The sequence below is a fragment of the Pelobates fuscus genome, chromosome 3 (genome assembly GCF_036172605.1).
Source record: "Pelobates fuscus isolate aPelFus1 chromosome 3, aPelFus1.pri, whole genome shotgun sequence".
Classification (NCBI taxonomy): domain Eukaryota; kingdom Metazoa; phylum Chordata; class Amphibia; order Anura; family Pelobatidae; genus Pelobates; species Pelobates fuscus.
The window spans coordinates 265,447,434-265,461,970 of record NC_086319.1 but is presented as its reverse complement, the minus strand read 5'-3'; the positions used below and the strand labels follow the sequence as shown (position 1 = coordinate 265,461,970).

Below are 14,537 nucleotides of genomic sequence, written 5' to 3'. Positions count from 1 at the left end.
GCACGCCGCCATCTTGCTAGCCCAATGAAGTGAAGCCCCGGATGTTCAAGGGGTCTCCTCGCTACAGAGCATCAAGTGTTTACACTTGCACTCGCTACGTGTTTATGGGCTGTTTTTTCATTCATAATGCATCGAAAGAACTTGTACCGAAAATATTCATCAGGGAAAAAAAAAAATGTCACATTGGTTCTGTACAGCCCACCTACTCCCCGTGTACACTGCCAGGAGTGTTCCAATATGGCGGCTGGAACGCACGACTCCCTTCTTCCTGCTTGGTCACCTTCCACGCACGCAGCAGGCCTTGGCGCGGTGACGTCACGGAGGTTATAAGAAGACTGAGTGGAGCAGTCACACGGTTCAGTCTGAGCTGCAGAGAAGATGGCGGTCAGAGTAATGAGAGGAGGTGACACCGGTCCAGCTGCCCGAGAACATGTCCAGGCGGTCAGTAGGGACTACCTGTCCCAGCCCAGGCTGAGTAAGTGAAAGGAGAGTATGTTATATGTGTGTGCATGCTACTGAATGCCTTGACAGCTCTTATTACATGTCACCATGTCACTGCCCTGCTTGTACCTTCATCTATTTACATGGAATACTTCCTGCTGGACAGATTGATTTCCCTGCAGCATTTATTAAATAGGGATTTATTTGCAGTGATCTTAAAATACGTGTTTTGTTCATATCTTATAATGTATTGTGTATATTGACATTCTCCATTCCCTGGCCTGTGTGATGTAGCTGTCATGTTATTGAATTTCTCATTCATACAATGGCTTGGCATTTGTGTGTGTGTGTTATAAGTGCAATTTTACCAAGTTATTAATCTAGATTTGGCGACAAGAAAACATGTATACATGTCCATAACCAAAGTATAACAAGGGAATGTACATGTGTAATTCTGGATCAAGCAGGCAGTGCTGCATTCTTCTTTTCCTCTGTGGTTTATAGTCAAAACATAGAGTATCAGCTAGATGCTTTGTAAACACATTTAGAATTGTCACAATTTATGCCATGTTGACTGAAGATCACAATCTGGGGAATAAGCGCAAAGCTAAACAGAATCGTATGCAGGGGCTCTTTTCATTGGAAAAAAAAAAGAGAATCAAAATGCAATTCATTTTAGGCCACTAGGTATCATGTGATCGGTCACATGAATTCTCGTCATGTGACACACAAGCTTGTAACCACAGTTAGATGGTGTACTAAGAGTTAGAAAATTGGTGATACCAGCTATATATAATAAAGTATTTTTCTGGAACTCATTCATAGTCATGATTATATAATTATATACAAATTGTGATATAGCTATAAAGCTGGATATATAAAATGTTTTACAAAAATATATATTTATGATTGTTTTAAAGATATTATTCACCTAACCATGAAATCTAGGGAAAATCAAATTACACAATTCAGGCTAAAAAAGTCAAGATGTGACTGTAACTGATTTGGAGACTATTTGTATACCAGCTTTTATTTTGCGGTTTGCTTTTCAATTTGTTTATAGCTTAATCTCAGTTTTTTGTTTTGTAAGGAAATTGTAAAATGGTTCGTTGGCCAAAATGTAGCTCCTATGGCTTCTTTGTCCTAAAATTGTCCCAGAAACACATTGGATGTGATAAAGAGCTGCTATTAACATGCTAACATGCATTTATCCCTGGTCTGCATCTCTCCACTTTTTTTTTTCCCCGGACCGTTTTGTCCAGTGATTCTGTTTTGTCATTTTTAAATAGTGGCACTGTTGATATAATACATATTAAAAAAAAATAAAAGACTGCACTTGTTTTTCGTTGACAAACTTTTCACCACAGTCATTTAAATTCCTGAAACAAGTCTTACTCTTTCTTTAAGGCATAGAAATCCTTCAAATAGTTTCTGCATCTTTTTTCTCTACTACTAAAGATTTGTCATCTTGTTTTGAGAATGTAATATATATGGTAATGCAGTCAGGAAAAAAAACAAGATGTAAAAAGTGGCAGATTATTTTACACAAAAAAGGATTGAACAAATTTACCAAATGTATAAATGTACAAGTGTGGAGCAACCGTTTTATACCTCAGAAAATTGTGCATCTGCACAAAAACTGTCCCAAAAGTGAATGTAACTTTAATTTTTTTTTTTTTTTTTACATTTAGCAAGTTTCTGTGTGTGAGGTAGTTAAAACGTGGCGAATGCTTGTTCTTAATTACACCAAGCGTATCGCGGGATGGTAAGATTCTAAGCCCTATTGCTTTCCAGTGACAAAATTATTCCATCATGCTTGTTTGGGATTTATCATCTCATGACAAAATAATTCCTTCATGCAGTTTTTGTACCAGTGAAGGGGTTACTCCATTAGATCTCTGTCCCCCAACCAGCAACACAGTATGGGCTTTGCTTTGAGCACTACTGGTGTGATTTGGCATGGTTATCACAGATAACCCAGCCAGCCATTAACATCCAGTTTCAGAAACAGATATATCCTCTCAGATGAACTACATGATGTAGGGGGTTGCATTGTGTATAAGGTGCTGTAGTTATATTAAAGGACCGTATATCTAAATCAGTTTGTTCCCCAGCCCATACTTTCTGTGGCTGTCAAATCACAGACCTCCCAATGCAGCTCAATAATAAGTCAAGTGCTCTGGGCATTTGCCTGTCTCTCGAGTTTAGCTCCATTGAACTAAACAACCAGGAAATAACATCACTGGTTGTCTGATGGGCAGCAAGGGGATGTAACAAGGTTATAAAGTTGTTTAGGTTGAAAAAGAATAACTCCATCAAGTTCAACCCTGAAGTCCACCATTTTATGCTTTTGATTCAAAAGAAGGCAAAAAAAACCAAATTTTAGCAATTTCCAATTATGCCACAAAAAATGTATTTGGATTAACAACCTGTTTACATACAGATCAATTACATCCATGAATATTCTTTATGCAGAAAAAGCATCCAAGCCTTTTCTAAAAATATTTATAGAATCTAAGACAACCTCTTTAAGCAGAGAATTGCATGTCTTTATCGTTCTTACTGTAAAGAACCATTTCCTCTGCTGTAAGTGAAAACACCTTTCTTCCAGTCTCAACGGATGACCTCTTGTCTGTATAACAGGTTAGCTAGCATTTAGTACTGACCCTGTATAATATTGTATAGAGCTATCATATCCGCTCTGAGGTGCCTTTTTTTTTTTTTTATAAAGTAGACAAATCCAGTTTTTCTAGCCTTCCCTCACACCCACTATTAGTTTTGTAGCTTACACTTTTTCTAGTTCTGTAATATCTGTCTTTAAAACTGGTGCCCAAAATTGCAGCATATATTCAAGGTTGGGTGTCTTGCCATTTATTTATAAAGAGGCAAAATTATATTTGGATCATGCAAATCAAAAACCCCTTTATACACTAAAGCACCTTACTTAGTTTTTTGCAGCAGCAGACTTGCAAGTCCCTTTATCCCTAACTCAAGCCCATTTCATGTATAAATCAGGGCTTGGCAAATTTGTTTTCAATCTAGGAGCCAGCTAAAAAAGTTAAGAGCCAGTCCCCCCTCCCCAATGACAAAAATACAATTCTAAAAGGAACACTACAGCTTAATGGAATGGCTCTGGTATATATAACCTGTCGCTGAAGACTTTTCAATGTAAACGCTGCCTTTACAGAGATAAGGCAGTTTTGACATTACTGCCTAGTAACACCTCTAGTGGCTGTCACTGTAAAGTGTCTCCTATCTTAGTCCAAAATGTGCAGCACCTACATTCTCCACGCTCTTCATGGAGGCGCTGAACGTTACACATTAGAATGCTGGCGGGCGTGCAGAGTGGTGGGCGAGCGCAGTGTGAGGCGGGCGCGCACACACAGTATTATTTATTATTGATACACTCAAATATATATATATATATATATATATATATATATATATACACACACACAAATAAACATGTAGACATATACACACAGACACACACATACAGACATTCACACATGACAGATACAAAAAAAATACATATTTTTAACCACCCTTCTACCTTTTGGGCTCAGGAGGGTGGCTCCCCTGGGGTTCAGTGGGACTGGGAAGCAGCAGGTGACATCTGGTTAGGCAGCCGCTGTTTGACACCTCTGCCTCCTGTCTTTCCAGCCCCGTGCAACTCTGTGTGCGCCGGGATGAAGGGAAGGTAACTGTAATAACTTCCTCCCGGTGCTGAGGTCGTGCAGGGTAAAGGGCGGGCAGCCGGCCGGCCGGCTCTGCGGCATGGGGGGCAGTAGGCGGGCGGGGAGCAGGGGCGGCTATGCGGCTTGTGTCCTGCCAGGTTAGCTTGCCATTCTCCTGCACTGCCTCTGCACCGGGAGGAAGTAATTACAGTTCTTCACTCCCTCCTGGCGCAGAGAGCTGCATGGGGATTGAGACAGGAGGAGGAGGAGGAGGAGGGAATGGGCTGACCAATCCCAGGCGCCAGGGCAAAATATTTAGTTGCCATGGCGACCTGGCATCTAGGATTTGTCAAGCCCTGGTATAAGTGGTTTATGGGTTCCTTATTCCAAGATGCATGATGCATTTATCTGTATTGAATCTCATTTGCCACTTGCCTGCCCAGTCTCCCAATGTATCCAAATCCCATTGAAGAGAAGTTATTTCATGTTCAAGCTGTATTTTCTTACCTAGTTTTGTATTTGCAAATACTGACAAATGACTTTCATAGCCCACTTTGATTAAAGAGAAGGGGAAACAGTGGCATTCTATTTACCACTTTTGTCCAATTAGTAAATTTCCCATTTGCAACTACGGTTTTCTCTGCACTCTCTTTAAAGCGGCACTGTCAGGCCAAACTTACCTTTCTTTAATCGATTCCTCTTCTCTCCCTCTCTCAGGATCTGTTCTTCATTTCTTCCTGACTGCTCTAGTTTTCTTTAACACCTAAGACAAAGTAGGGACTATTTGTCTTATGAAGGTTTCCAACGCCTGACCATCTCTGACCAGCGGAGGAGCTAAGTGGGCTTCATTAACGGTGGTCAGAGAAATTTTCCCATAATTCTCACCTTTCCTCCGTATTCCCGCGATGCTTCCTTTCACTTTTCTCAACCGTCTTGTCACTTAGACAGAGCGCCGGCAAAACTACCGAATTGCGTCCTAACAGAATGAGAACAGTTTCTCCATTCGTGTTAGGAAGCAATTCAGGACTTTAAGGTCAGAATTTCATTCAAATGGAAAAACTCTGATCTGATTCATGCCGTGGCTGCATCTTGCAGCCGCTAAGTAGATAACGCCTAATACCCACGTTATTAGGGAGCTATTTACCAAAAGGCTGAAAGACCTAAATTGGTCTTTCAGCCAAATTTACTAATACTAAGTAAAGATTACTTAGTATTACTAAATTCTGCCCCTACTCGCTATATCACGAGTAGGGGCATGTCCAGTAAACAATGAGCAGCCTGTGGCTGCTCACTGTTAAAAAAAACAACAAGCAAACAGAAAACGAAAAAAACCCTAGTACCACTCTCAAGCCCCCACCCGTGCTGAGCGAGTGGGGGCTTTTTAACTGAAGGGGGGACCTAGAGCCCCCCTCCGGTCACTACCCCTGAGTAGCAGCCCTTAATGAGATTGTGTGAGGGGACGACACACCGGTTGTGTGTGGGGCCCTAAATAACATTATTCAATGCTTTTCTATGGGATTCCGACAAAGTTGGAGATCCTCATGCATAGCGTGACCAAAAGTTGTCTAAGAAGCCAGAAGTGGTAGACAGCCACTAGAGGAGGACATAACCCAACGGCAATACTTACACTTGCAGGGTTATAGGTGATGGGAGTTGCACTCAGACCATTTCAATGGGCTGATGTAGTCTGAGTGCCTACAGTGTCCCTTTAAATGTTACTAGTAACATACAAAAAGATAAGTCCTGCGCTCACTCCTATCATTCCTTAGCGGCAGCAACAACCACAGTACACATCAGCCCCAATATATACAGTAAAAACCAAAGAAAAGTTACCTGCGCTCTCTCCTGAATCCCTATGTATATTTATACAAATGGAGGTCATTTAGTTACTCCAATGGCCATTGGAAGGAATGCCTGCCTGCCTGCCAACGTCAAGGCAGACCCCCCCCCCCCCCCCCCAGGCGGGTCCTACACTGACCTTTTGTAACCTCTTGTGTGGAACTGTATCAAATGCTTTAGCAAAATTAAAGTAGATTAGATTTACTAGATAATCCTGATCTTTATTCTACTAACTTCTAGAGATTCAATGCATCTCTGAGCAGATGATGATTGGCCAGGCCGGCATTTGACTCTGCCCCCAGCCCGCCTCCTTGGCTGAGATCATCAGAATTAACAATATCACCAAAATCCAAAGCTTTCCTATGGGAAAGCATTGTGATTGGCTGGGATCATTACTTGTGATGTCAGCCAAGGAAGCAGATCAGGAGCAGAGCTAGCACCAGCAGACTGGAATAAAGATATTTTACTATATTCAGGGGGGCTAGATTGTGTTTTTAACACTATAGGTTCTGGAATTCATGTTTGATCTTCAACACTTGATCTTTTGTGGTTTATCCTGCCTTGGATTCGTTTTGTCACTTCGCATGACAATTTCCTGGAAAAATTGTTTTAGTTCTGAGTTACACAATGCATAAAAGGAAGTGAAAAAGAGTTGCAGTAATGGAGGGGTTTTGTAAGTTTCTTCATTTATGAGTTAGTGTCTTAAAGGGAATCTCCAGTGCCAGGAAAACAATCCGTTTTCCTGGCACAGGAGGTTCCCTCTCCCTCCCACCCCCCCAATCCCTGGTTACTGAAGGGGTGAAAACCCCTTCAGTCACTTACCTGGGGCAGCGACGATGTCCCTCGTCGCTGTCTCCTCCTCCGCGACGCTCCTCCTACTGGCTCCGTCGGCCGGTTGGCGAGACTGATCCCGCCCACCGGCCAAGGAGACCTAATGCGCATGCGCGGCAATTCCGCGCATGCGCATTAGGTCTCCCCATAGGAAAGCATTGAAAACTAATTTCAATGCTTTCCTTTGGGGATTTGAGCGACGCTGGAGGTCCTCACACAGCGTGAGGACGTCCAGCGATGCTCTAGCACAGATAATATGTGCTATAGAGCATGAAGTTCCCTCTAGTGGACAACCACTAGAGGTGGAGTAACCCTGCAAGGTAATTATTGCAGTTTATAAAAAAATGCAATAATTACACTTGCAGGATTAAGAGTAGTGGGAGTTGGCACCCAGACCACTCCAATGGGCAGAAGTGGTCTGGGTGCCTGGAGTGTCCCTGTAACTCTTTGGTTACATGAATAAACTTTTTTTTATGTATATTTTATTTTGGAGTTCTGTTTGATCAATTAGTGGTCTTCCTACATATTCCTTCATTCAGTTTTAAACCATTTTTTCCCCCAAGCAGTTTAACACTGAGTGAGGGTCCCTGACTTCGCATAGCCCCATGTCGTCCATCTGTCACTGAGGCAGTGATTAAACGGCATGAGCACTGTGATAGGTTCAATGCAGTCGTCTGACACAGGCCAAGTCTTCTTAATTAGCCCAAGCAGCGCTGAGGACACTTCTTTAGCATTAAAGAAAAACTGTAGTGTTTGGAATACATATCTGTATTCCTAACGGTACAGACCTCCCACCTCCCAATCCCAGCTTAAATTTTAATTTTATACCTGCCCTCCCTCTTGTTCCATGCACTTCCCTTCCTCTGCCCTTGTGGGCCGAGCTCGTTAAAACCTCCATTATATGGTTATTGCACCACAGAGTGGCTCCCGTGACATCACACAGGTTTTGCAAAGCAGCGCTGGGGAGCTTTGCCTGGTACTGGATTGAGGTAAGTAAAATGTTCCTTGAACTTTTCATTTAGAGGGGCCATACAGAATAATGCCAATATGGCGTATCTCTATCTTACTAGAAAGGGATTTAAAAACCCTTTAACATCTGATTTGAAAATGAAACCATTATTCTCATGTCCGAGTCACATGCAGGAGAAGAGAAGTGTGGCTAGGGCCGCCTAAACAGAAACAAGTGATTAACCTCCTAAATGGCAGAGAATTGAGTATTGAGGGGCATGATTTATACACCAAAACTGATTAATTAAGAAAAAGTTGTTTTGAAACGTATATCTCGTAAGATACAAATGACATAAGAAAAGGAAAACCAAAAGAACAAAGGACAGTTCTGCTTTAATATTGTCTGCTATCCATGCTATCCAAGTATATTTTACTGTGAGGTTTGACGATTTGAACATTTTTCAAATTGACTGTGTAAGTCCATTACAACCCTTCAAGCTTCTTCAACTCTTTATTTTCTACTTGTCTTAAGTTAGTCAATGATTTGTAACTCTGCTCAAAAACCTGGTACCAATTTAGAATTGTGACACAGAAATGTGACCTGGCGACAAGGATGTGTCTCTCTGGGTTTCAAATGCAGATATCTGCAAGAGAGAAAACTCTTCATGTGTCTGTAGCAGCATCAACTTCAGGTATCTTTTACGCTCCCTAGCAATATGACACGCATCATAAATCATCACGCTCTTGGCGCACAGAGCACTGTGTTTGCCGATCTGAAGGCTTGTCTCCCGGGATAGCTCACTGTGGTACTGACTAGGAAATCCCTACTATCCCTTCCACTTGGATTGCTCCCATGGGAGTCAACGGGCAGTAGGTCTTGCTTCCATGACCATAATGTCTTATTGTGAGCTGCTGTAGCTCTTATCAAGCAAGGAGTCCTAGAGTAAATATTGAAGCCATTCTTGATTAGTATTTTTGCAGGGTGCCAGGGGGCTTTTGGCTCCATAACTGCAGTCCGTAATGGCTATGTTGATGGGAGGGTTCCTTTAAGACTAGATAAACACTAAGGGCAATTGAAACAAAGTAAAAGCAACAAAGTTATTTAAAACCTCTTGTAAAAAAATATGTAAATATAATGAAGTAAAATGTGCTAACAGACTGAAATTGTGACATTGTGTAACCCCTTATTAAAGAGTAAACCTCAGATAGTTGTCACATTCTTAAGATGTTTTCATCTCCTTTAAAAAATACACACACCTTTTTGTGAAACCACATGCAACTCCATGGTTTAAATGCAAAGCATGTTTACTTATTTCCCTTCATACTTCATTGGTAAAGCCTCATTTAGAATACTTTGTCAATTTTTGAAGATCAATACTTTAAAATGACATGAGCTTAGAAAAGGAAAGCTAGGCAGCTATGGACTGTTAACAAATATTAGAAAAGGCAGCAACATCTTTATAAATACATTTTTGTAAAAAATATATGACCTGGTAGAAACTTCCAAATGTATTATTGGTAAATTATATTTCATATTTCAATGATATGCCAAAATCTGTCCTGAAAATTTGGAAATATCATTGTTTTGAATTGTCTAAGTTAGTGGGCAGTAAGAATCAAACTATGGCATTGCAATCTGTATGTGAAGATGACCCAGGAGGGACTTAAATATATTAAGTACTAGGTAACGGGCAGAGATCAGTTGTGGTGTTAGTACATATTCTAGGATTATTTAATTCACCAGATATTCTTTGAATTGGTTTTCTCGTCTAGATTAACCTTTGTCCTGTATTTTGCCTGACCGGTTACATGGATCATGTGACACAATTAATTTATGTATGATCAGTATGCATCGATGTAGAGTATTTTACTCTTTGCTCTATCATTTTAGACTTGGTTGGTGTCTTTCGAGTTTTTGTGTTTTGTGCCTAATAAACAGTTTGGTTGTATAGATCTTACTCCTGAAATCTCACTGCTTAATTATATGCCATTTAGGAGTTAAATCATGTTTGCTTCTGTTTGAGACCCTACCTACACCTCCCCTGGCTCTTACTCAAACAACTTACATTAAATGTTTTTTAATTTTTAATCAAATGTTAACTTATTTTATAAGTTTTTACCCCCTGCTCTGTAAATTGTGCTTTAATTACACGCAGGTGGCTCCTCAAAGGTCTAGAAGACTATCAGCAGAGCAGGAGAGAATACATTATAAAGGAAGTGTAAACATTAGATGACTCTTTACAGGAAGTATTTAGGAAGGCTGTGTAAGTTGCATGCAGGGAGTTGTGACTAGGGCTGTATTAACAAAGTGATTTAACTCCTAAATTACAGATAATTGAGCAGTGAGACTGCAAGGGCATGATCTATACACCAAAACTGCTTCATTAAGCTGAATTTGTTTTGGTGACTAGTGTCCCTTTAACTTGCTTCAGAGGTTTTTATCTCCTCTTCTGCAAAATGAACTTTATTTACATAAATTATATGTGTTTATTACATAAATTATGTTTTTTTGCAGTGTCTAGAAGACTATTAATAGAGCAGTGTGTGTGTACCGTCAGCTAAGTAGTGCATCGTTTATTAGCTGTTTGTGTTGAATACATCAGCCTTAATAGATCTATTGTAAAACAGGTATTCCTGCTGTTCAAATTTGCTTTTGGTTAAAGGGACACTATAGTCACCTGAACAACTTTATCTTAATGAAGCAGTTTTGGTGTATAGAACATGCCCCTGCAGCCTCATTGCTCAATTCTCTGCCATTTAGGAGTTAAATCCCTTTGTTTTTGAACCCTGGTCACACCTCCCTGCATGTGACTTGCACAGCCTTCCATAAACACTTCCTGTAAAGAGAGCCCTATTTAGGCTTTCTTTATTGCAAGTTCTGTTTAATTAAGATTTTCTTATCTCCTGCTACGTTAATAGCTTGCTAGACCCTGCAAGAGCTTCCTGTATGTGATTAAAGTTCAATTTAGAGATTGAGATACAATTATTTAAGGTGAATTACATCTGTTTGAAAGTGAAACCAGTTTGTTTTTTCATGCAGGCTCTGTCAATCATAGCCAGGGGAAGTGTGGCTAGGGCTGCATAAACAGAAACAAAGTGATTTAACTCCTAAATGAAAGTGAATTGAGCAGTGAAATTGCAGGGGAATGATCTATACACTAAAAATGCTTTATTTAGCTAAAGTAATTTAGGTGACTATAGTGTTCCTTTAACTTGAATTATATAGGTGTTATTACATAGTTTCACAAAGCTGTTTAGAACTTTGTAATGTTACCGTCAGCATGTAGTGTTCCACTGATCACAATTTGATTGTTAAAATGCTTTTATAAAATAAATTGTCACTTGGATAGATGGGAAACTGTATGTTTGTGTCATATTACCCTATATGAACACTGACACAGTAGTTGCTCTGGTTAAATACCATGTAAACATCAGCAGACTATTTATTTTCATTCATAATTTTCTCTATTCACATTTTAAATGCAGGTTGCATTGCATTTTCAATTTAATAACAGTTTCTTTTGTATTCTTACAGCCTATCGGACAGTATCTGGAGTGAATGGGCCTCTTGTTATCCTGGACCATGTTAAGGTAATTGTTAGTGCAGTGCTTGCTATAAGCCTGAACAATTATTTTTTTCCCTGCAGTTGTAATCTGTAATTCATTTCTGCGTAGAATCAAACAAGTTAAAGGAACACTATAGGGTCAATAATACAAATGTGTATTCCTGACCCTATAGTGTTAAAACCACTATTTAGGTGGCCAGCCCTCCCTTGCCCCATTAAATGAGTAAGAAAACAAAAATCTCTCGGGATGGATGGCAATGGCCCTGCCCCCCGATCTGCCTTTGTGTCCATTGTGATATACAAATGTTTAAAATATACATGGCAAGTCAGTTGTACAAAACTAAAAAGCACACAGACTACATATGAGGAGGTTGACAAAAAAAGTACAGTTAACACATGTCTATGAATACTGGATGCATTTCACATCTCTGGCAGATGCTTTGTTAACAGTTACATGTCACTACGTGCTGACTTCACTTGTACTCAATCATCACCAGAGGTAGTGCTTGGTTTGTTCTTGCTAGGTTTCATCCACAAGTGAGGCTGACCAGGTCTACTTCAAATGAATGTTAAAACATAATCTGTCTGTTGTGCTAGCAAAATGAGATGTGTATATTAAATGTTAAAGGGACACTTCACTGCCCTAATAGAAATAAAATAATCACCATAATGAAAACATGCATGCATTTAATAATGCATTTTTTTTCATATAAAAATAGCTTGCAAAAGTTGCAGTTTTCTTTATTTTCTTAAAACCCAACTTACTTTGGCTGTGCAATCACAGGCTTCCCAATGCAGCTCCATGAGAAGTCTTTGCAAGGCAGGTGCTCTCGGCAGTTACCTGCCTCTTGAGTTTATCTCCGCTAGACTATACAACCAGAAAGTAACTGGACCTATCGGACAGCCAGCGGGTTTATTTAAAAAAGTGCCAATTTCTCTTGAAATCAACATATATTTTTTTGTAAAATGAGGGGATGCACTCTTTACACATTAAATGTCAGCAACCTGAAGTGCTTTAGGAGTATGGAATGTATATATGAAGCTTGATTCAGTGCTGTTATTAAGGGCTGTGTAAATATTTTTAAATTACCAAGCATGATTGCAGAATTTTGTAAGACATTATTGGAATGCACCACAGTCTCTAATAGTTGTATAACGCTATAAGAGACATACAGAAGTGCAAACTAAAATCTCCAGGTGTATAAAACTTAAGTAACTTAGCTCATACTATGTCTTGTACATTGCGTGACTGAAATGTAATGATCTGTAAATTAGAAGTACAAGCATGCCTCTAGGTGTTGTAGATGACAGGAGGTGAAGCTAATTATGTCTCCTGTTATATTTTTCTCATTAGAAAGACCTATTTTGTTTCTTAGTTCCCTAGGTATTCAGAGATTGTACACTTGACTCTTCCGGATGGAACAAAGAGGAGTGGGCAAGTGCTGGAAGTTAGTGGGTCTAAAGCTGTAGTACAGGTAGGTCTGAAGAACCTTGCTCCATTTTCTAGAATCTTATAATACATTTTGTCACATAACTGCTCATCTTTTCATTGATGTAAACAAAAATCTGTTTGCCTTCATCATACTCAGTCCTTATTTTGCTAAGTAATCTTCAATGCTTGCAGTCCTGTGATATTTTCTTATTCTCTTTTGTTTCTGTCCATCTCAATGCCTTATTTCAAATCTGTTTCTTGGTCTCTGAAAACAACCTCTTCTTTTTAGGTATTTGAAGGCACTTCTGGTATTGATGCCAAAAAGACCTCCTGTGAATTCTCAGGGGACATTCTGAGAACCCCTGTATCCGAAGACATGCTGGGTATGTACTTTGCTAGTAGACTGAGCATCTTGTAGAATTAAATGGCAGAATATTTATGAAAGCACAAAACTTCTTACTCTTCAAATGCCAAAATTTCATATACTGTTGATTTTCCAGGTCGTGTTTTTAACGGCTCAGGGAAGCCCATTGATCGAGGACCAACTGTCTTGGCTGAAGATTATCTGGACATCATGGGTAGGTGGACAGTTCACTGCTTCTGTAATGACAGTTCTGTTGTATACTAGGTAAACTGTTTAAATTGGTGAGAATAAATGATCTAGTCAAAATCCAGCACATAAAGCCTCACATTTTTATTTTCTCTAACACATTTCTATGGCAAAGTTTCATTCAGTCTCTCATACTGTAAAAAACATAATAAACTTTATTCCTAGCATGTGTTGTAATCCTATCAATCGGTAGAAGGGATAGACTGAAAGAATGCTTAGTGTCCTTCAGCACAGAAATGTATTATTATTTTTTTTAATGTTATTTGGCAAGCCCTCTGTATATAGTATACTTTTTATTAGTTTAGTGTAATTGTACTTTTACATGTGGGCGCTAAGCCCATATACAAACATTATTTTTCTATTCAATATATCAACATTGCTACAAATGCAGTATTTGACTATTTTATCACCGTTACTCTAGCAGAATTGGTATTTATGCTTCCATGCAATTATTTCAGTCCCTGTTTAAACTATTAAAGACCAGGGACATTATAGATGCTTGGGCCCACTCTTATGAGAGAAAATACAACAATATTTATTTTAGTGAAAACCTGACCTCCAGCATTGGAGAATTACTGTATATACTAGAGTATAAGTCGAGTTTTTCAGCACATTTTTTGTGCTGAAAAACCCCAACTCGACTTATACTCGAGTCAATGTCTGTATTATGGCAATTTACATTGCCATAATACAGACAAGGGGCTGTGTAGGAGGGGGGGCTGGCTCACACCACTGGACCACCAGGGAGTGAGAGCCCCCCTCCCTGACCAGCTAACAAGCAGGGAGGAGGGACGAAAAAATAAATAAAAATTTAAATAATAAAATATAATAATAAAAATGCCCACCCCCCACCAAGGCTCTTCATCACACACACACACACACACACACACACACACTGCACTCATACACACACACTGCACTCATACACACACACTGCACTCATACACACACACTGCACTCATACACACACACTGCACTCATACACACACACTGCACTCATACACACACACTGCACTCATACACACACACTGCACTCATACACACACACACACACACACACACACACACTGCACTCATACACACACACACACACACACACACTGCACTCATACACACACACACACACACACTGCACTCATACACACACACACACACACTGCACTCATACACACACACACACACACACACTGCAC

General features: G+C 39.8%; 1 protein-coding gene across 1 annotated transcript in view; it reads left to right on the top strand.

The window, feature by feature from the left end:
• Positions 1 to 343: 343 nt before the first annotated feature.
• The window catches only part of ATP6V1B2 (ATPase H+ transporting V1 subunit B2), a 34,824-nt gene continuing 20,630 nt past the window's right edge, over positions 344 to 14,537 (top strand). The window contains exons 1-5 of the mRNA XM_063448492.1: positions 344 to 475; positions 11,272 to 11,327; positions 12,679 to 12,777; positions 13,024 to 13,117; positions 13,235 to 13,312. Of these exons, the coding sequence (XP_063304562.1) occupies positions 379 to 475; positions 11,272 to 11,327; positions 12,679 to 12,777; positions 13,024 to 13,117; positions 13,235 to 13,312 (424 nt within the window). The 5' untranslated portion in view covers positions 344 to 378. The remainder of the gene's footprint in view (positions 476 to 11,271; positions 11,328 to 12,678; positions 12,778 to 13,023; positions 13,118 to 13,234; positions 13,313 to 14,537) is intronic.